Here is a 22161-nt window from a genome sequence, read left to right on the forward strand (position 1 = left end):
GCCTCCACACGCCAGTGAGTTCGCGAGAAGCAGTTTGTAAAGTCAAGCCAGGTTCACAATAGCTTCAGATTAGAAACGTCCCACAGAAGTCCAGAGGGGGTTGGGGCAGGGAGAAAGGATGGGAAAAAACCACTTGGATTTAACTATTTGTCCCTCCAGGCCCTCCCAGGACAACCACAGGAGATGACTGACAAATAGCACGGACAGCAGAACCCTCCAAAAGAGAAAAGTTCCAATTAGCCCAAAGAAATGAGCCTGTTCCCAGAGTCCCAATTAAATCAGAACCAATCAATGTTTGCTCAGGTTCCTGCCATTTTGCTCAGCAAATAATGAGAAAACCGAGAGGGCTCAGCCAGCAAGTGTGGTGTGGCAACCCTTTGAAACCTGGAGAAATCACCCACCTCATAGCAAGCATCCCTGGCAGCTGCTGCACTTGCCCCTTTAAGAACTCAGCCTGGTGCCTGGGTCCCCACTCAGACCCTGACAAATGCCGAAGAGGGCACCTCCCACCCCTCCTCCAACCAATGGGACAAAGAGGAGCGCTGTGGGACCAGGCCAGGCTGGTTTTAAAACTGTCCGCATTGATTCATTGCTTGTTCTGGCTTTCTCTCCCCTCTGCTTCCACACCATCCATCATGGGTACCATAACCAAGAAATCCAATAAAGACACAAAGGCGCAGCTCTCCTCTCGGCAGGCCTCAGAAAGGCTGTGTGAGGGCCCCGGCCCAGCCAATTAGCTGAGTCCAAAGGACTGCAGAGCTGATGGGGATTAGCAATCCCGTCTGCACCCGGAGCTTCACCTGCAGGTGTTTGGAGAGCAAGGTGAGTGAGAAAGGAGGCACACAAGGGATGGCCCGGTGCTCAGGTGGGGTGGGGATGATGACAGGGAAGATAGCTGGCAGGAGGCACATGTTAAAGAGGAGCTAATACAGACCCCTTCATCCAAGTTGCCCCAAAGGACTGAGGCCACCTGAGTGATGGGTTAGGGTCAAGGTGGTCATTTCTGAGGCCCACATAGGAAACTTTACTCTTGAAAGAGTCTGAAACTTTGAAGGACACAAACAAAATTTAATAAAGGAGAGCAGTTTTCTCTTCCCCAACTCTATCCCCCAAGTTCAGCTTCCATGCACTTGGCAACAGATGCGTGATACACCCTCGAGACTCTTCTATTCACTCCCAGAAGAGACTGAGTCCAGGGCCAGCTCAGCACATTGATTGCCACACATTGGACATGTGCTCTTTTGGACTGAGCAGAGGCTATGTGAGCACACAGTACCCTGACCCCCACAAACGGCGAAGTTTGCATCACTCGATATCATTCAAAAGCAAAGGTAGTATGAGTCATGATAGCATCTCACCCCCACTCCAATAGCTTCATCTCCTTCCAGGACATGCCAAAACTAGGCTCATCCCTTCCCCAGGGCCTGGCACTGAGCCCCTGGAGGAAGAGAGCCAAGCCAGAGGGCTTTGAGTTAATGAGCTACATGGGTTTAGTACCAAGTTGAGTGCTGTGGGAGCTGGACCGAAATGAACTAAAATATTTTCCAAATTCAGTCACTTCTCAATTACCCTTGAGTGAACTGTCCATGACAACCCAAATCCCAAATTCTCTATGCCTCAGAGCATGGAGCTAGACAGGATGCAGGGTGTGTGTGTGTGTGTGTGTGTGTGTGTGTAAAGAAGAGGGAGGAAATATTCAAAATGAGATATAACTGAGTGGTTAAGTTATTATCCATCATTTATAATTCTTCCCATCTCTTCCCCTACCATGAATATGGACATTCTGGTTGGACCCAATTGGAAAATTATCAGGCCTAGTATAGGGCGTGAAGTTTCCCCAGAGCTTTATAATATAAGAGCCACTGGGCTCTTCTGATCCTGTATGATCCAGAGCTGGAGGTGGTAAACCTTGCAGACTTGGCCCTGCCCCAGGTGAGCAGGAAGCAGAGGTCTCAAGGGGGTCTCAGAACTTACCCTTGCAGGCCACACTGTTTTCAGCCTCATAGCCAGGCTTGCAGGTGCAGCGTCCGATGGGCACCATCCATTCTCCGTCTCCATTGCAGTAGAGTTTAATGGGTACGTCCACTTCCTCTGCATTGGGTATGCATGTGCCCCGAGCAATCACCAGAGACGTGCTCTCTGCCCCTGTCATGGTCTCTGGGAACACTGCAAAATTTTGCACAATGCTGGGACACTTTTTGAAGAAGACACGGACAGAAAGGAGAGACATACAGGCTCCATAATCTTGAAAAGCGAGGTAAAAACCATTCCGAGTCAGAGGCCCAAAGCTTCTGACTTCTGTGTTGACCTTCATCAACCTTCCCCCAAAGTCCACCTGGGAGAAGCTCTCATCTGCAGCAATGGTGTCTACTTTGAGGTAGGGGGCCTCAGACCAGAAGGCTGACTTCTTGGTGGCAATGACAGAGTCAGTCTCATAGTAATACAAGTTGAAGGTCTCTTTGCAGGAGCCTGGGACGTTGGGGAGGCTGCTGCAGTCTCTCACAGTGAAACGCATTTCTGCGTAGATACGATGGGCCCCCCGCCGGTTGATGAAGGTGGTGAGCAGCCAGTTATTCTGGTTGGGCTCGAAAACATTGCACACCTGGTAGGTACGGATGGTGTTCAGGTTTTCATCGTAGCCACTGACTTCTTCCCACTGTTCCAAGCAGTCCACAGGCACACACATGTAAAAACAAAAAATAGAGAGTGAGAAGACAAAGAGAGGCAGAGCAGAGGAGAAGTCTGGTGCTGGGAGGGGACTTAAGAGATCACCAGTCCACCTGCTTGACTTGAGAAATGAACAAACACATCTAACACCAACCTACTTTTAAAGATCTCCTATAAGCAGGCTTCAGAATACTTCTCTGCAGCCCATCCCCAACTGTAACAGGCTTTACTCTAGAAAAGCTTCCCTTCATCTAACCTACAACTGTCATGCTGTGACTATGGCTCATCACATCCATGGGGACAACCTGCTGCTTTAGCCCCACATGATGGCACGGACATTCCTCCAAGCCACAGCCTCTACTCCCAATAGCCACCCTGTATATTGGGAGTAGGACAGCATGACACCCCCACCTTATAAATCCTAATTTCTCAACCTAATCAATTTATTGTGGTGAAGCAACTTTATATCTCTGCAAGTCATATGAATGTAAAACTTTTCAGAATTTCTCAACAAACTTAGATTCTCATAAACTTTTGTTTTGTAACATCAACTCTTTGAAAGAGCTAGATAAACTATAGGACTGGTAAGAGTAGGAGCTGAGAGAAATCCTTAATGAAGGAAATTAAGCTTCACTTTGTGCAAATTTCAAGCAAAGACGTGATGGAAGAGAATGTGTTACTTAGAGAGTAAGTAAATCTTTACAAATGAAAGACAATCAGACTCTGTGTTGGAAAAGAGAGTTCTCATTCTTAGCAGCCCTGTAAACTGGAGGAAGGTGAGAAACAATGCATTTATTAAGTGGTATCTCTCAACCTTCCCTGCAGTTCCCAGTAGAACTAGATACTATTATCCTCAGTTTACAGACTAAAAGACATCGTGCAATTCACCCGTGGTCACATGGCCATAAGAGGAGATGGGGAGGAGAAGGGATAGAAAGAAATGCTCTGAATGGTCAAAGAAATTCTCCAAATAACTTATTTCAGTAACAGGCAATAAGGAGGGGGAGGGGTCCATGAGGTCCTGGTTTCATTAACTGATCCACTCTGGGCCAGGGGCCAAAGAAGAGTTGCTGGGTCATTCTTTCTTCCTGCACAGGGAAAGGAAGAAGCTGGGGGCTCTCAGGACACTAATCTCAAGAATTGGGGGGATTCCAAGGAAGTATCACTGTGTTTGAAAATAAGAAAATGAGGGGCAGGAGAAAATTCAACTTCCTAAAGTGCAAAGATCCTTGACTATTTAGCAGTGGTGATAAAAGAAGCCAAGTCATACCTGTTTCTTTAAATATTGTGCTAATTGCTTATTATATACAGTGTGGAGTTGAAATATATAAATCAGGATTCTTCACTAAAAGAGCTAAAAGCCAATGGTGTGTGTGTGTGGGAAATATACTGCATTAACTTCTTGTACAGAATTAACTGCCTGGAGGAGCAGGAGGGGAGAGGCAAGGCTATCTTTCAAACATACACCAGTTATGCCAAGACCAGGCATGGTGCAGAGGCACATGGAGAGCTGGCCCTGAACAACCAGGCCTGTAAAGTGACCTTACAGTCACTCCTGCTGCCTGGCTTCTGCCACTGAGGCATCTGAGCTGCAGTCTATCCCTTCTTTCCCAGGCCCTCCCAGCACCCTCAGGGGTCCAGTACCCTCCCCAGACTAAAGTCCTTGGTGAGCGCCACCTTGGATCCCCGCACAAGGCTAAACCTCACAAGGACTTCGCTTAATTTCTTACTGACTCTCTAGATGTCGAGGAACTATTTTTTATTCCTTCTTTAAGACTGTGTGTTATGTTCTATTTAAATGTGTTTGTTAAACTTATGTTCTGCTTGCCTGGTTTTTTTGCAACCAGAAAGCAAATACATTAGGGAGAAGAAATAGCTGGCAGTTGTTTTTGTTCAAATGTTCAGGCCTCTCTCCCTTTTCATGGCGGTTTTAAAATCGTTTTCTATCAGTTGACCCTGCATGACTTTTGAGGGAAGGACAGGTTTATTTTGCTGTTCTGGAATTGTTCAAACACAGCAGGTCTCAGGATCCATATTTCAGTTGCGCTATATAAGGTCTCGGCAGGAACGTGGGGCTACTCTGTCAATGCGCAGGTGAAGCCCGTGGCCCCCATTTAGGCTGGGGGCCTGATCCCAGCCAGAGTCCTTGACCCGCCGAAGACTAATGCGGTTCTGCTGTGTGGGTGCAGGACAGGAAGCCCACCTTCCAGGGCTCACCTTAGCACTGCGACTCTCACCACTAGTTGGTTTTAAATAGACGGAATGAGGATTTATACTCTTGTGGAGCTGGGATATTGAGAACATTTATCTTAGAAAATGACACTGATTGGTATTATAAGACCCAACAGAGGTAATTGTTTCAAACATTAACCTCTCTGGGCCTCAGTTTTCTCATCTGTAAAATGAGGAATCATACTGGGTGACCTCGAGTCATAAAATTCTACTGATCTAATTGATTCCATGACAGCTCCTAAGGGAGCAATCAAAGCAAATTAGGGGGAATACAGCTATATATTCACAGGGAAGGAGTAGAGAGAAATTGAGAGAAAGGAAATAACTCCCTGTTGTTTGGAAAAAGGCCATCACAGAGTCTCACATTCATTTCTTTCCCTATTGCATTCTTCTCCTGCCAGCGGGTGCTACAAGGGGTTGGAAAGATAAGCGACCAGAGTGGGCTAGAGGAGGTACAAACGCTTTCCAAGCAAGTGGCAATTAGGATCCAGCACACTGAAGAAAGAGAAGCTTTGGTAAATCGAGATGAAGGTGGAATGGCACTCCCAGCAGGGAGGGACAAACATTGTTATTTGTTTACAATACTTGGCATCAGTCTCCTTGCTTTATACCTTGTTCATTCATCAATGAAAAAATATTTACTGAATGCCAACTTTATGCCAGGCACTCCATTAGTCACTGGGGATACAGCAACATGAAGCTTATAATCTAGTGAGAGAAACAGAAATTAGACAAATGGTTATTAAAATAACTAAATAATTACAATTGTGCTAACTGCTGTGAGCAAAAATTACAGGGTGCCAAGAGAGGAAGTGTACCTGATGTACGGAGGAATATTAGAGAAGACCCTCCGAGCTGAGAGGGAATGGATGGAGAGAAGTCAGCCAAGAGAAGTGTGCGTCTGCTGGGGGCAGAGCAGCTGGGCCTGGGAACAGCACATGCAAAGGCTCTGTGACAGGGCAAGGTGCCAATGAGGAATGAAGCCTGTGTGACAGAATAGTCATAAAGAGCTGCAAGTGGGAGGAATAAGACTATGGGGAGGAGAGGTCTGGTGGTAAACTCTGAATTTCACCTTGAGGGCAACTAGAAGTCATGGATGAGTTTTAGGGAGGGAAAATACAGGTGATTAGAGATCAGTTTTTAAAAGATTTCTCTGATGCAAAGTAGAGACTGTGCTGGAGGGCAGCTTGAGTGCATGAGAGGGACAGTTGGATGTCACTGTAGTGGTGCAGGCAAGAGATGATGATGAATTGGGTCAGACTGGTGGAGAATGGAAAGGTATTTGGGGACAGAATCTCTAGGTTCTCACTGAGCTGAGTGTGTGGGGGTTGGGGGACTGGTTTAAGGTGAAGGGTGCGGAATAGAGCGAGACCAGACCCAAGGGGCCATGTGTCTCCTTAACATTCTTTCTTGCATCCTGTTTCCCAACCAGGCTTTGAGCTATGCTGTGTCCCCAGGCACACCACTTCCCAGATCCTTAAAAAAGGGGAATTTTACCATTCTTGGTCTACTACCCCATAGATGCCCAATTTCCTATTCAGGACCTAGGTTCTTTTACCCAAGGTCTGTGCTAGCCCAGTCGCCTCGATGCACTCACTGCTTGTCCCAAAGCTGATGTGCTAAAGTTCTCCATTCACAAGCAGTGTCTCAGTCTCCACTTCTAGGCATCTGATGTATTGCTTCCTGTGTTCTTTTCTGTAATTATCCCCTCCCATTAAAACAACAAAGCACCAGGATTTGTTTATCAGATTGGCAAAAACTTAAAAAGATAACATAGCAAGTCTTGGTAAGAATGTGGAGTACAAGGTTACTACTCAATGCCGCCACCACCTCCAGAGCTTTATGCGTGTCCCGGGCACCTGAAGGTGGCAGGCCTCGGAGGGTCAGGGGCTATGGACACAGTAGCTTTACTCTGAGTGGGGCCTCTGGGAGCTTTGCACAGTCATGTTGGAAAGAAGAACCACTAACTGAGACTGAAATCTCACCAACAGTGGGATGGAAAGCTTAGAGTCTGAAATAACTTGACTAAAAGGAAATAAGGTCCAGGACATTTCTTGAACATCTTAATTTGTGGAGTAAGATTGAAAATGCTGCATGCTAATCTGATAGTAGTCCTTCCTTCTTGGCATTCTCCACTGGACTCTATTATGGCCCCTACGACCCTTTGTTAATGTCCATAGACTAGTGAATGCATAAGCAAAATATAAGGTAGCCATACAATGGAACACTATTAGGAAATTTAAAAAAAAGCACATGCAACAACATGGATAAATCGTTAAACATTATGCTAAATGAAAGAAGCTAGACTCAAGAGACCACATATTGTATGAGTCCATATACATGAAATGCACAGAAAACACAAATCTGTAGATGGAAAAGTATTAGTGTTTCCCTAGCACTGGAGGTGGGACTGGGGAGTGACTGCAAATGGGCATGAAGAATCTTTGGGGGAGGTGATAGAAAGTTCCAAAATGGGATTCTGGTGATAATTATACAACTCTGTGAACTTACTGAAAACCATTGAATTGTACACTTAAAATGAGTAAATATTATGACATGTAAGTAGTATCTTAATAGATCTGTTGTCTGAGTTTCTTCTGGCCTATACCTTGACACCCCAAAATGCTGTTGTGGTCTCCACCCTCCACAGAAAGCCTGCCCTCAGCAATTTCATGCCCCTGCTCACCCCGTCCACTGAGCCAGGGATGCCCTCTCACCCCTTTATCCCTGTATCCCAAGTGACAAATATTGGCTCAGTCAAGTTTGTTTGTGGATGAAGACCTGATACCTAAATTGGGGCAAAGGTGGCATCTAGAGCAGGCACAGGTAGCCAAGGAAGCATCCCAGTCACTGATACTGAGGGTCAGGGTAGAATCGGGAGGGTGGTTCAGACGGGATCAGAATCTTGGGCCCAGGACCCCATTCAAAAACCACCTGATTTTCCAACCTGAAGTCTGGCAGGTTTCAGGCCAAAAATGCCTTCCATATCCAACATACAGGATTTGTCACCACAATTCGCCATTTCTTCCAGAACAATATTCCTCCTATCTGGCCTCTCTCTCGCATTCCCTTGGCCATGTGCTAGGACTGGCATTACCTCCTGCCTGGACTCACGCCCTGGCCTGCTGTTTGGTCAAAAATTAATGACAACAGACCAGGCAGGAGATGGCAGGGGCTCAAACAGGGACCGTATCCTCTCACATCTGGACACGGAAACCGTGTCCATTTCTGCCCCTGATGTTGTCGCTGATGCTGTGACTAGCCCTAACACTTTTCATCTACCCCACCCTCATTCCACTTCAGTTCTTCCAAGACACAAGGCCAGAGAATAACAGATCTGGCTAGAAGCCACCACAGATCGTGTTGACCAGGATCTTTTGTTGACAAGTGGGAACACTGAGGCCCAGAGACATTCAATACCTGGCCTGAAGTCAGGCAGCTGATGGGCGGCAGAGCCAAGCTCTCTTCGAAGTTCCCTCCTTTTAGGGGCTCCGATCTCATTCCGCGCTGATACTTTCTCGGCTTATATTCAGCAACCATTTTTCCGAACACTTAAAGCATGATTGAACTCATTCCACACAATTTGGCATTTGATAATAACACTGTTTTAGACTATTCGTTAATTGCTTCCTGTGTGTGGCTTTGGATTGTGATACCAGGCTGTGAGCTCCTTGAGGACAGGGAATTATGTTTTGACTAATTTATTCATTTTAGCAAGCGAAATAATTCCATGCATTTAGCGTTGCAACGCTGGTATTATGCAATGGCATTTTTACTCAGTAATGTCTGGGACTAGTGAAATCCACAGGTTTCTCAGGGCACCACCCTCACTCCCTTCTTTTCTTACTTTTTATCCTGCATGGTCTCATCCACACCCAAAACTGCAGTCACCATGGGGTCCATCCCTGACCTCTCCCCAACGCCCCAGACTTGTTTATCCAGCTGCCTGCTAGAGGGTTTCTGATAAACCCCGGCCACTCACCACCTTGCTCTCTGCAGCACTGCTGCAGTCTCGCAAATCCGCCTCACCCCTGCCTTGGGGGACTCGCCCCTAGAGGGCAAGGCTGTTGGAGACCTCTCCATATCCCCCTTTCTAGCTTTCCATAATTACTGGCAGACTGAGGGGAAGAGCAAGGTCTGTTCCTCAGCTTCTCTGCCTTCTCAGCCCTTGGCCCTCCACTGGGAACTTATGCAGATGCCACCAGGTTCACCTGTCCCGGGAAGGCGAAAAAACAAAGAAGCCTTGCACAACCAGCAGAATATATTAAGAGCCTTTGAAAGGGCACTGTTGTTGATGCAAATGGACCACCTGCCCTTGAGATAGGCGTAATAAGGAAAACAATGACACCCATTAGAAAGTACTTGGTCAGACTCTCAGACCAGGACTTTGATATATGAGAAAGACACTTCTAGGTTCCTCTTACCCAGGTTTGTTTGACTTGCTTGCTGGAAGTCAGAGCTTGCAGGGCTGTCGCTCTGGAGTGGCCCAGATTGCCTGTTGACATTTGCACAGTGCTACGAACTATTTGCAGTCTGACTGATTGTGTGTGTGTGTGCCCACGCACACAGAGGCATGCATGCATGTTTGTGTGTGTGTGTAAAATATGCTGTTCCCGTTCAAAATCACTGCCATAAACTCCACCTACACTGCCTTCCAGAACAACCTTCAGAGACTCTCACTCGTTCTCCATTCTCCAAGGGTGGATCTGGATTTCCGAAACAAGCGAAGGTCATTTGGAGCTGAAGCCAATGAGCCAGGTGCATAAGCAAGCTGATAAGTAATATTCCTTGGTCAAAAATGAAGAGCCACAATAAAATGAAGGTAGGAGAAGCGGGCTGATTTCACTCTCTACCTCTGAAGACAGTTCTAAGCGCGGGTTCTGGGAAGATTTGGGATAGTTGGTCCCTCCCTGGATGGCTGCAACCTCCCCAGCCAATCCTGCCTCCTCCCAGAATGCCCAATGGCTACGATGATGTTGCATCGTAATAGAGACCAGGAATAAGCCTTTTCTACAAGGCCTGGGTCGGAAGAGGCATTTCTTCTGGACACTGCTATTTAAGATGATGACAGAATTCATTGAAATAGGCTTTTCGGCCTCTAGTAGCCTAACAGGATCCCACTATTTTCTTTTATTTCAAACCCAGATCATTTAATTCATTTTTAAACCAAAAAATTAAGCATCTACTTACATCCCCAAACAGTGTTCTAGGTGTTGGTGACACAGCAGTAACTAAGAGACAATGTCCCTGCCGCGTAGGCCTTCCATTCTAATAGAGTGAACCAGAGGACAAACAGCAAACAAATGAGTACTATAAAGTGGGACAACGTAAAATACTATGAGGAGCGGGGAAGGAGACAGAGTGAGCGACAGCCAGCAGTGGGGTCACCAGGGAAGGTCTCTTTTTGAACCAAGAGCTGAATGACATGCAGGAGCCACCAGCCGGGAGGGTACAAGACTGGGGAGCATTCCAGGCTCAGAGAACAAGAACAGACTCTCCTGAGCAACAGTGTGCCTGATGCCTTACCAAGAAAGCCAGGAAGCCAGCACAGCTGCGGAATTACACAAGGCAAGGGGAACGTGGGAGGAGGTGAGGCGAGAGTCGCTGGGCAGGTGGACCCGCATCTCTGCCGGTTACAGCTCTGTGACCATGACAACTTTCTAAGCTTCATTTTCCTTGTCTGCAAAATACTATTTATCTTGCAGGGTGTCACAAGGACTGAGGACCAGGAAAGTGACTCATCTAGTGCTGTGCCTGCAGGTAACTACCACTCACTACATACCAATTATCACCATTACTATCAGCATCATCACTGTCATGTTAACTTCAGGATCCACCTCTAACTGACGCACCAGGGCGTAGAAATCACCTCCTTTATCTTAGATAAATAATTCTGCCATCTGGTCAGCAGAACACCATGAGGATGAGCCAGGCACTGTCTCCTTACAGACCCAGAGGGACAACCAGAAGTCCTTCCCGGCTCCTCTCAGACCTCCAGAGCTGCCTCTGGGTGGGCTTCAGCGTGGGCCCTCTCCTCTCAACCAGGCAATCAATCCCTGGACCACTGTCAGCCACCAGCTCAGACCACAAGGAGACAAAACTGGACACAGCTCACAAGTCCTGGTTCCCTTCAGTAGTCTGCATTTAGGCCGAAACTGCTGTGGAAGGGAATCAGCTCTTTTGGAAACAGTCCTTCCTCTGCGGGACCATAATGGAACTGCCCTGGCATAGCCCAATCAGGGGAAACCCAGAGACCCAGGTTCAGGCCCCAGGTGGAGATGGCTGCCTCTCTAAACAAGAAGCCCAGTGAGGCCCAAGCAGCACCACAATACCACTGAGTCTGCAGGAGGCCCCAGAATCTGCAGGTCAGCACATCACTCGGGCTGGGCTAATCATCCCACCCCTGAAGATGCAGCTCCGGTGCAGACAGTCGCCAAAGCCTGAAAGAACTCGAATATTAGACAAGCTAGAGGGCTAATTAAAATGGAAAATGTGGTACGCAGGGCATAAATTCCTACAAGTCCGAAGGGATCTCCCGTTTAGTATACCAACCAACCAAGGCAGCATTTACTCAATGCCTCCCCTGAGAGCTGTGAGCACCAGCTCACCTCCTAATATGCTTAATTTACCTCCCAGATGTGCCAGGCTAGGGGGACATGATTCCTCCCCCGCCCCATTCATCACCATGGCCCCTTGTAGTGTACCAAAGAGCTGGGCAGCTGACTGGGGCCAGGACACTGCTTTCGAAAGCCCAGAGCCTTGAAAGGGCAACCACACCGCAGAGGCATAGAGCAATGATTCCTTATTTCCTCATTCACTCCCTGGGATGCAGTGAGCAACGCACTTAGAATATGGAAATAATTAGAATATGGAAAACATAAATTCACTGTTTCCCAGTGCAGCCTCCAAGAGTCTCTACAAATTCCTTTTGGAAGCTTAGATGGTGGGAAAATGCAAGAAATACCATATTGAGGTGGGCATGGGAGAAATGGCCCTGAGTAGACTATATCAGGATTGCTGGGAAGAGGTTATAAAAGGGATAATATTAAGAAACATCGCTGTCACCCTGCCTAACCCTGAACACTGGAGGTCATGGTGACCCCTGGATTAGCATAGGAGTCCCCATCACAGACTCTGGGATCAGCTAGACCCAGATATGTGACCAGCGCAAGTCTTTAGACCTTGCCAAGGCTCGGTTTCCTCTTCTAACACAGGAATACTAATATTACCTACCAACCTCACGAGGTGGTTGTGAGGACTGAATGTGATAGTACACGTGAAGTACTTAAGCCTGAGTAAGAGGCCCCTGTGAGTAAGTCATGGACATAGGCCCTCCAGAGGCACGTGCTTTAGCCTCTCTCTGAGCACAGGTCATTTTTCCTTGGTTCTCCTTCCATGTTGTGTGTGATCTACAACTCTCTCCTGTCTGGTTGTCTGTACTTGTGTATCATTTTCGATGTGTGCATCTGTGTGTTCATGTATGCACGCATGCGTGTGTGTGTGTGTGTGTGTGTGTGTGTGTGTGTGAGTGCTGGCTGTGGCCCAGGTGGGGCCTGTGTGCCCACCCATCAAATGCTGTATGACTACTGGTCAGCTCTGCCCACTCCTGGCCAGGGTGAGCATCCCTCACTGCTCAGAGATCCCAGGGCTCTGGGCTATGGGAGCCACATTAATAGAGGGCGAGGCCAGCCAGGCCCAGAGTCCAGATGGCGCACATCTCTTTGCATCCTGGTACATTTCACACCCAGGTCTCTGCCAGCTTGCCAGGCAAACACTGCAGGCTTGTGCCTCAGGAGGGGCTCCTTGTCCACAGCCCCAGGCCCCTGTAAACTTCCATCAGGCAGCAGCGTTTAGTACCAGGCCCTGCCTGGAGTGGGGTCTTCAGCCTTTATGACAGCTGCTGCTGCTGTTGACACTGCAACAGTGACAAATTCATCCTTCTGACAAGATCCCTTTAAATAATTCACAGGGAGCTAGGGATTAAGACACTGTTTCTCTCAGTCTCTGTTGAGATTTAAAACACCTCCAGCTGGGGTATTTAAGGAGAGTATAATGGGTTGCCCCTCTTGGGTCTCCCCTCCCCCTTTCCTCCCCCTTTCCCATTTCCCAGATTTATCCCCCCACCCACCAGCTAGCCCTATAACAAGGAGGCCCAGAAAACAAGAAAGAGAAAAAAAGGAGGGAATAGTGCTTGGCTGGTCACTATGGCAACAGTGGCAGGGTATTCAGCTGTCATTATCCCAGTGCCTCACACATGCGATTATCTTAAGCTTTCGATTGAATGTGGTCCTCACTGCTGCCCAACACGGCCTTGTTGTACAAGGCAGGGGCGGGAGCTGCGGGCGCCAGGCCCCAGCCACCTGATACTGTTCTGCTCAGGCCTGGGCTCCAGTGACTAGGCGCAGAGCTACCCCTGGGACAGACTGATGACATTCCCCCTCGGCTTGGAGGTATCTCTGCTTGGAGGTATCTCTGCTCGGAACGCAGAGCAGGGGCTGGCTGAAGCTGGACCACGACACTGCATTAGAGGCTGGGGAAATGGGCTCCTCATTCCATGAGCGCAGAGAGCTTGGACTGGGTGTGAGCCAGGCTGGCTGCAGCCAGCTGGAGCGGTCCTGGAGACAAGAGCGGGCCATGTGGGGAGAAAGAGGCTGGCCTTCCCAGAGGAGCTCTTGGCTTCATTCCATTCTCAGGGTTGGGGAGAATCCCTCTATCAGGGTGCAAAACAATCAAATCTGGCCTGGGAAGAAAACAGCCCCCCCCCCCCCATCCTGTCTACCCCCTCCCCACCAGTTGTGGCAATGTGGCCACTGTGTACAACCCAGTCAGGGGACTTTTTCCTGGCACTGTGGCTACTGGAGCTTGCGTGGTCCTGGGAAGCCTGAGGAGGCCTTTGATCTCACTCCTTTGCCTTCTGGACTTTGCTTCAGATTGTCTCTGGGCTGAGTTTCCCTGGTCCACAGGCATTCTTTGAATGACATGATCACTGGTCACCCCTCACTAGGCATACTTCAGGTTTTCCAATGTTCCCTTTAAAATCCAGCTCCCAGAATAAGCCTATCGTGGAAGATGTGCTCAAGTTAGCAGAGCACACAATGGGGCCACCATCACCTGTGACTTCTACCGGGATTGCTCCAAATACCACCAGCTCAGTCTGGCCTTTCTTGGTAAGTCCTCATGAGTATGTGGCCAGCCACACAAAAGTCCCCACACCTGAGGCACTGCTCACCTGGGTCAACCCTGGATCACTGCTGCACAGTGAACTGTGTGCACCTAAATGCAAATGCAGACTCTTACCACCGACCGGGTTAGTTGGAAGGCAGAGGTCTCAAAGAGCAAGATTAGTCTGAATTGTGAAGCCAACCTCTTTCATGTCCTTTGTGCCATGGGAAAATGTGTTGGACCTGACTGTCTCCACCAGAAAGTGGTGAATGGGATGGTGCACATGGAGATCAGGCTCTGCCATGACTAAACCCTCCCATTTATCAACAGAGGAGCACCTCGAATGCAGGACAGGCTGGTTCAGAAAACTGATGCTGTGGCCATTGGATGTGACAAAGAAGCTTGTTGGGGCCACTTCATGTCTCTCCCTTCCCATGTCTCTTCACTTCCCAAACATTTCCCAAGGTCTGGGGATGAGAGCTCTTTCAGCACTGCCTAGAGCCAGCCATCCCCAGATACCCTGTGTCCCTCTCTGGATCCTTGGTCAGGCCTCACCCTCCAGGCTCCTCCTGGACCTGCTGCTCTCTACCCCAAACCCTGCACATCACAAAGCACCCACTCCACCTCTCCCTGTACAGCTTGCTTCAAAAAACAATCCATGGGGTGCTTACCACATGCACTACTCACTGGCACATGGCTTCAAACTTACCCTTTCTCTTTCTAGAAACTGGGAAACTTGTTTCTCCTTGTCCCCAGTCTCTGGGCAAGGACATTCCTTCCTTACACTTCTTGGGGGCAGAGGTATAAGAGTGAGCTTTGTGGTCAGACAGCCTTGGGATCCTCCTCAGTGAAACCTCTGAGCAGTCCTGTGATGTGGGATAATCATCCCAAGTCTCAATGTCTGCTCTGGAAAATAGGAAAATTGCCACCTGCTGACAGGGACCTCGTGGAAATTCAGGGAGTTAATACAAATCATGTTCAGTGCCTAGTACACAGTGGGCACTAGTAGTAGCAGTAGTTATCACTATTATTAGTAATAACACTGTTATTAATCACAGGGTGCACCCTCTGAGGGTATTCATGCAAGAGCCACAACCTAACAGAATCACTGGAATGCTGGTGTATCTCAGGGCTCCCCTCAATCAGTTCCCAATCTCATCCCAAGCAAGTAAGTGGATGTGAATGAAAATAAGAGTCATTGCAACCTCTGGTACCAGTCAGGGCAAGGAGTACTGGCAGAGCTTTAGGGTTTACAAAGAAAGTAAACACACTTTAATCCTGCTAACCATTCTAAAAATAAGATCTTACATTACCCTTATGATAGAGAATTTAAAGAACTAAGAGGAAAATGGAAATATAGCCAGGGCATTAGATTCTAAATCCTGGGCTTGCTCCTTTATGTTACCAAAGTACAGTGGAGGTTGGGCAAAGTTATTCCCACACTTTGGCTGTAACTAGAGATAAGGGTGAGGCTCATCGGAGGCCAGGCTCATCCCTCAAGACCCAGGCTCAGGGCCCCCATACGTCTTCTGTCCAGTGTGTCTTCTGCCCACCTTGATGCCCCCTTACTCATCTGTTTGCCTCCTGTCCATCTCCTCTAGGCCTCCTAACTCTGCCTTACCTTCCTTCTAATGCTTTGTCTTCCTTACTATTATATTTCTGTCCTTCACCAAGGCAATCAGTGTGGGGAAGCTGTGAGTTCAGGCTATCAGGGCAACGAGCCCCTGCTGACCCACCTCGGCTCCATCCTGGTTCCTGTGTGAGAACCCTGTTCCCTTGGCCCTGAGAGCCACACCCACCTTCAACTTGAAGAAAGCTGTCATTAAGCAATTGGGCCCCAGGCTCATGTCCCCATGGGAAAAAGGGTTCCAGGGTTGGGATAAGGGACATGGTCGGGGAACTGTTTTCCTGGGGAAACTTTTAGAGAAGAGGAAAGGTGCCTATCTGTCCAGGCAAATGAGGGTTAAGCCTGCCTCTCAAAGAGGGAAGGGGGCTGAGTGAGCTCTGGGGTTCCCTCCCAGACTCTAGGGACAGAAATATCTCTTGTTCTGTCAATGAATCAGTCTGTGAGCCATTTCCAAGAGCAAGAACATAAATCTGCAGGACAGTAAGATTCTGGTGAACCACCACAATTCCCCAAATCCTTTAATATAGCGAGCTGGAGAAGCATCTCTCCCTCCATCCATCTCTCTCCCTTCTTCCCATACCCCGCTACACATACACACATATACACAGTCATACCCAATGCATTTCTGCAACCAATGTAATAATTAACACACTCACTGACACGGATTATCCATAACATTCTAGCCACCTCTCTATTAAAGGCACACAGATGCCCACAGAAAGATCTCACATAAAATCCTCCTCAGACAGAACAGTGCCCTAGCTGCTCACCTGGCCCACCTCTCCACCCCTGGGACCCACTCAGCCTCAGCCAACCCACCCCAAGGCCATCGCAGTCTTCCCAGAGCAGGGTTTGCATCTCAGGGACCACCTTCCATCTCCCCGAGACCCCGCCTCCACGGCTCTCATCCTAAGCTCCCCATGCCTTTGTCTGTCACTGTCTCTGTCAGGCAGGTGATTTTAAACTTCCATTCCTAAAAGACACATATTATATAAAAAATGTTTTAAGTGCCTCAGGGTGTTTTGTTCCTCATTGCTTCATAAAAGTGACATTAATAGCCAGGGAAGAGCACTGCTGAGTGCAATTACAGAGGATGTTTCAGGTATGAAAGCTGTTTTGAGCCTGCTAATGTTTCCTAATTACAGGCCTTTTGGTAGTGAGAGAACAAGATAAAGAGTGGGTGGGAGGCCCAGGCTGGGGAGCTCTGACTTATCTCAGGGGTTTACCTGAGGAGGGCAGGGGAGGGGAGGAGAGGAGATGGGCAGGGAGGTCAGAGGCCCATCCCCTGGGAGGCAGGGCTTCGCAATTGAGACAGCGGAACTAATTCCTGGGTGAGGACAGCTCAGGAAAAGAATATCACCCAGGTCTTGTGCCATGAGAACAAGCTTTTTAGATACTGAGCCTGAATTCGAGGAGCCCATAGAACTCAACCTGGGAGCTCCTTCTGAAGCCACCTTCTGAAGACAGTGTTGTGAGCAGGATCTCACTGGGAAAGATGGTACAGCATGGTGGTCAGCAGGAGAGCAGCCTGGCATTTTCTAGCCATGTGACACTTTCTAGCAATTAATTTAACAGCTGCTCTGTGCCTTAGTTTCCTCATCTGTAAAGTGGGCTGTTGTAAAGATTAATGCATTCACAGCTGTAAGGCACTAGGGCCCGCAATACAGAATTAGATTTTAATTTTCCCTACCTACCATCTATTCATCTTTCTGGCACCTATATCCCAATTCCTAAGCTGTTCCTTCCCACCCTTCAGCCAACAGGGTTCTGGTAGACTCCACCCAGCAAAGGACCTGAGAGTACCGACCAGCACCTTATTTTTCCTGGCACTGGTTCAGAGAAGGGATGGGATTCCAGCCCAGCCAGTCAGGTCCACTCAGAACTAATTCCAGGGCTTCTGCTGGGGGGACCAGGAGGAGGTGTTTGTTCTTCCCCGGGGGATATGGGTGAAGGAGGTTGTGACGGCTGGAGCTGCTACAGACTTTTTATGACCAAGAAGAGGCTCAGCATGGAGCCAATACCATGGGAGTAGGGAGAGGAGAAAGGGGATGGGAAAGGAGAGAGAGAGAGAGAAAAAGAGTGGGGATGGAGAGAAACAGATGGATCCTAAGGATCCAGACCAGCCAACATCTGCAGCCCCATCAGCGCTGGACCATTCAGTCATAGAAGCCAAGATACTCCCTTGAAGACTGAAGCATGCTTTTCTGTCATTGGCCACCAGAAAGCCCTGACTGATACAAAAGTGTAGCTTCCAGCAACCAGCTGGAAGACAAAGGCTCCTAAGTCCCAGTGGTAGTGCCCGTCTGAGAAAGGATGACCAATACAGCCCCCCTTTGCCCTCCTGCCCCTGGCACAGCCTGCCCCTGGCACAGTTTTAAATACTGTAAAACTCCATTCACAAAATTGTTTTGCCCAGACCTAAATTTCTCTTGGATTTGCCTAATTTAGCTTGGGCTTTGCTGTCTTAATTAACACGATTAAGTCATCAAAAGAAGAAAAGAGAAAAACCAGCCCTCCAGAGGGTTAGTATTTTGCTAACACTTTCCGGGTATTTACCCAGGAAAACTTTTTACCTACGTTGTTTCTTATGTGGACAATGACTATCCTTACCCCACTGAGTGGAGGAGGAAACTGGGCTGAAAGAGTCTAAATGGTGGGCCCATAATCACACAGCCAGGGAGCTGCAGATCTGGGGTGGGCTCTGGTTTTGTTGATAGAAGGTCCAGAGCCGTCACTGCTCCTCCATCAATTTCTTACCCATCAGACCAGATAAATTCCAATTGATTTTGCTTGGCCTTGGAACACATGGAGTGTTATTAGAGTGGATTTCTCTCCTGAATGTGCTTTCCTTACTCCCATGGTGTGGGCAGCTGGTGAGGGTGCCTGGAGGACCTGACAGACAGGGGTGGAGGAGACAGCCAGGGATGGAGGCCAAGTGGCCAGCAGGGTCCACACATGGACAACTGGTGGCTGTACCCTAAGGCCCCAGTGTGCCTGCTCCAGTGGGCATGCATCTTGTATTGGAAATTAATTTACCAGACGCCGACATTCAAATGGCTTGTTCCCTTCACAGTGACCTCCCCTGGAAGCTCTCCACTTAGTCCAATAATTTTCCCATCATTTAAGATATTTCCAGAACTCTAGGAACTGTCTACAGAGGCATAAGGTGAAATCAGCTCATTCAACTTCACACACACACACACACACACACACACATATACATACACACATACACATATACACACACACATATATATACACACATACATACATCCATATATGCACACGCACACATATATATACAGACACACACACACACAGAGCACAGATACACACACACTCAGCTTGCTCATCCTGAAAGCTCATCAGGCTTGGCTCTGGATTCCTTTTCCATTTTTCCTCCATCAAACTCCACTTCCCATGAGGAAGACTTGCCAGTAATAAAATAGTGAACAGACTCTGTCACAGGTTGTGAAGGTGGCTCCAAAGGGCAGCACAGAGGGCACTGGAGTCTGGAGCCCATGGAGCTCTCCTTGAAGATAACTCAGGGAGATGTTTACACTTAAGTCACATGTCCCACAGACACAAGAACCCATACACACAGAGACCACCGGTGGCCCAGGTGGCAAAAGCCAGTGAGCCCTGGCAAAACTCTTGGAAAGTAAAAGAACTTTGGGTTTGGACTTCCAATTAGCAAGTTGAATAAATCTCACTATCAGAGGGACCTATGCTTGCCTTTCTAATCCATTACAGCCAGGGTCTGAAGGTAACTGGGACCTTCTGGAGGGTGTCCTGGTCTCTATCATGCTTATCTCAAGAAAAGTGACACTATTTACAGAATTAAGGTCTACAACAAACATTTTATTGGGCTACAATAAACCTAAATTGAGTATCTCCTAAATTCAGAACCCTGGGTTGGAAATACAACCAAGGCCCAATGCTCTGGTCCTTCCTCATGTATCTGACCAACAAACTTTTACTGGAACTCGTCTCCTGCTGGGCTGGTGCTGGGCTGGGCACTGGGGATACAGGGATGACACCACTGCATTCTCTGGCCAGTGGGAGAGATCAACTGTCAATACATGAGAGATGAACAGTATGTTAGAAGTGGGCACCAAGCCCTGTAGGCTTTAGGAAGAGGGCACCTAGCAGTGCCCTGGTGGGAGGAGCATCCAGGAGGGCTCCCCAGGAGATGAGAACAGAGTTGACACCTGAGGGACAGAGAGTGATGCAGGGAGAGAAGGTCAAAGAAAAGGGAGAGTGGAGAGGCCCAGGAAGCATCTAGAAACTGGGGCAGACTGTTGAGAGGGGACTGTGCAACCCTGAAGACTACTGCTTACTGAGTGCCGCCCATGCCTGGGCAAGGCACTGAGTGTCTGCCATTGGACCTCACTAAATATCCCACTGCCCAGAGCTCCTGAAATGTGAAGGTCAGGGAGCCTTTTAGAGCAGGGCTGAAAGCAAAGGTTTGGGAGAAATAACTGAGGGAGGAGTCTCCTGGGTGCTTCTTGGTGGGAGCTGAGCCCCTCTCTGGCATTTGCTGTTTTATAGATGTATTCATTACTTTGCCCCTCTGCTTACCAGGTGGCCTCTCATTCAGGTTAAACCAAAAGGCTTTAAATTGAAACTGCAATAAGATTATAAAGCAACATTTTGCATTTGAGCATAAATACTTTCTCTCACCAGTAATGTTATGATCCACTTTGCAGTAATATAACTGAAAACAGTTTGTGGGCTATGCGTGGGTGGGCAATCCAACCCCGCTTCCCATACCTGGCAGCTCTCAAGTACAGCACTGAAGACGCCCAATGAGCTCCATGAAAGAGCCCCTTAGCCTCTCGTTGGGGAGCCCACCTCACGGGCCCTGCACTGTGGGGTTCACTGCAATGTTAGCTGGGCCCCCTGGCAGAACTATGGATGAGGCAGACTCAGCTCCCTGGGGATCCCCAGGCTACCAGAACAATGCACAACCACCCTTCTCCATCATGAGCGTGTGCGTGTGGGATACTGACTGCAGAGGGCAACCAGAGGTGTTAGCCCCTTTCTGGGATGGGGAGCCTCATCTCCTTCCCACTGGGTCCCAGGAAGATGTGGACCACCCACCCAGACTCCTGGCTTCCCAAATGCCTGACCCAGGCCCCACTCCCCAGACCTTTTCATCACCCAGCAGTGCTCTGTGTGTCTCACATCCAAGCCCTGACTCAAGGCCGCAGCCTCTGTCCTTCTGTCTCACTGAAGCCTCTGTCTGGACCCTGTATTTTGTCACAATGGTCGGTGCCTCCTGACTTCACTCTTTTTATTTTTTAACATTTTCTCTCTTTTTTTTTAATCCTCACTTGAGGATATGTTTTTACTGATTTTTTTTTTTTTTTTTTTTTTTTCTTTTTAAGGAGAGAGGAAAGGAGAGGGGAAGGGAGAGAGAAACATGAATATAGAAGAGAAACATCAACCGCTGCCTCCTGTACTCACCCGACCGGGGTGGAACCCGCGACCTGGGTATGTGCCCTGACTAGGAATCGAGCCCAAGCTTTCACTGTACAGGACCCTCCAACCAACTCAGCCACACCAGGGCTGGTTTCACCCTTCTTGTTGGGCAGATGCCATGACACAAGATGCCAACCTCCTCTCACCCATGTCCTTAGCCCCTAACCCCTCCAGGCCCCATTCCTGTAGGACCGAGGAGGAAGCCACCAGCACCCCTCCTCCAGGTGTAGTCGCACAGCTGGAGGGAGCCTGCAGCCACACTAGGCCCTACTCCCAGCCGTGTTGCGTCTACACCCGCCAGCCTCTCTCCACCTCCCCAACAGCAGCAGTTACTTCAAACCTTGTCCGCCCTCCTAAAGCCTGCTTCTCAAAGACTCCTCAGCCCGCGCTCTCTGAACCTTGCCTCCAACCTGAGAGAGAAGGTAGGAAGCTGAAAGGATTCCCTATTTTATGGCTCTGTCACTACCCCTGAGTGCTCGCCTCTCTCTGTAGGCACCTTATCTCTGTCTTGCTGTTTCAATAGAAGAGCCCCTCCCCCAGAAAGGCAAATGCACCCACAGCTCCCTCCCCTGTGGCCCTCCTTCCCTTGGCTTCTGTGAGAGCCCCACTTCTTGGTTTTCTCCTGCCTCCCTGCCACACCTCCTCAGTCACCTTTTCAGGCTCCTCTTTCTCTAAGTGACACTTCAATGCAGGTTGTCCATCCGAAGCTGTCACCTCTTCTCCCTCCAGACACCTAGGAGGCTGCAGTCACAGGTCCCCCTCCCTTTGTTGTGGGGCTGCCTTCTGATCCCATTGCCCATGAGGCAGATGCAACACCACTCCTCGCTGTGGGTGCCCCAAAGGCACTTCCAACTCAACAGGTCCAATACTGAACTCAGCCTCTTCCCACCCAACAATGCTCCTCCTGGATTCCCCATCTTCAAGAATGGCACCATCAGCCACCCACTTGCCCAAGTTAGAAACTTTCAACAAATATACACGGTCAGGTA

At 48.7% G+C, this 22161-nt stretch overlaps 1 protein-coding gene across 1 annotated transcript in view; it reads right to left on the reverse strand.

Moving 5' to 3' along the window:
• Window positions 1-22161, reverse strand: part of EPHB1 (EPH receptor B1) — a 391986-nt gene that overhangs the window by 248118 nt on the left and 121707 nt on the right. Inside the window, exon 3 of the mRNA XM_081159666.1 lies at window positions 1975-2656. Within this exon, the coding sequence (XP_081015792.1) occupies window positions 1975-2656 (682 nt within the window). The remainder of the gene's footprint in view (window positions 1-1974; window positions 2657-22161) is intronic.

This window comes from Miniopterus schreibersii, assembly GCF_964146895.1.
Source record: "Miniopterus schreibersii genome assembly, chromosome: 15".
Lineage (NCBI taxonomy): Eukaryota > Metazoa > Chordata > Mammalia > Chiroptera > Miniopteridae > Miniopterus > Miniopterus schreibersii.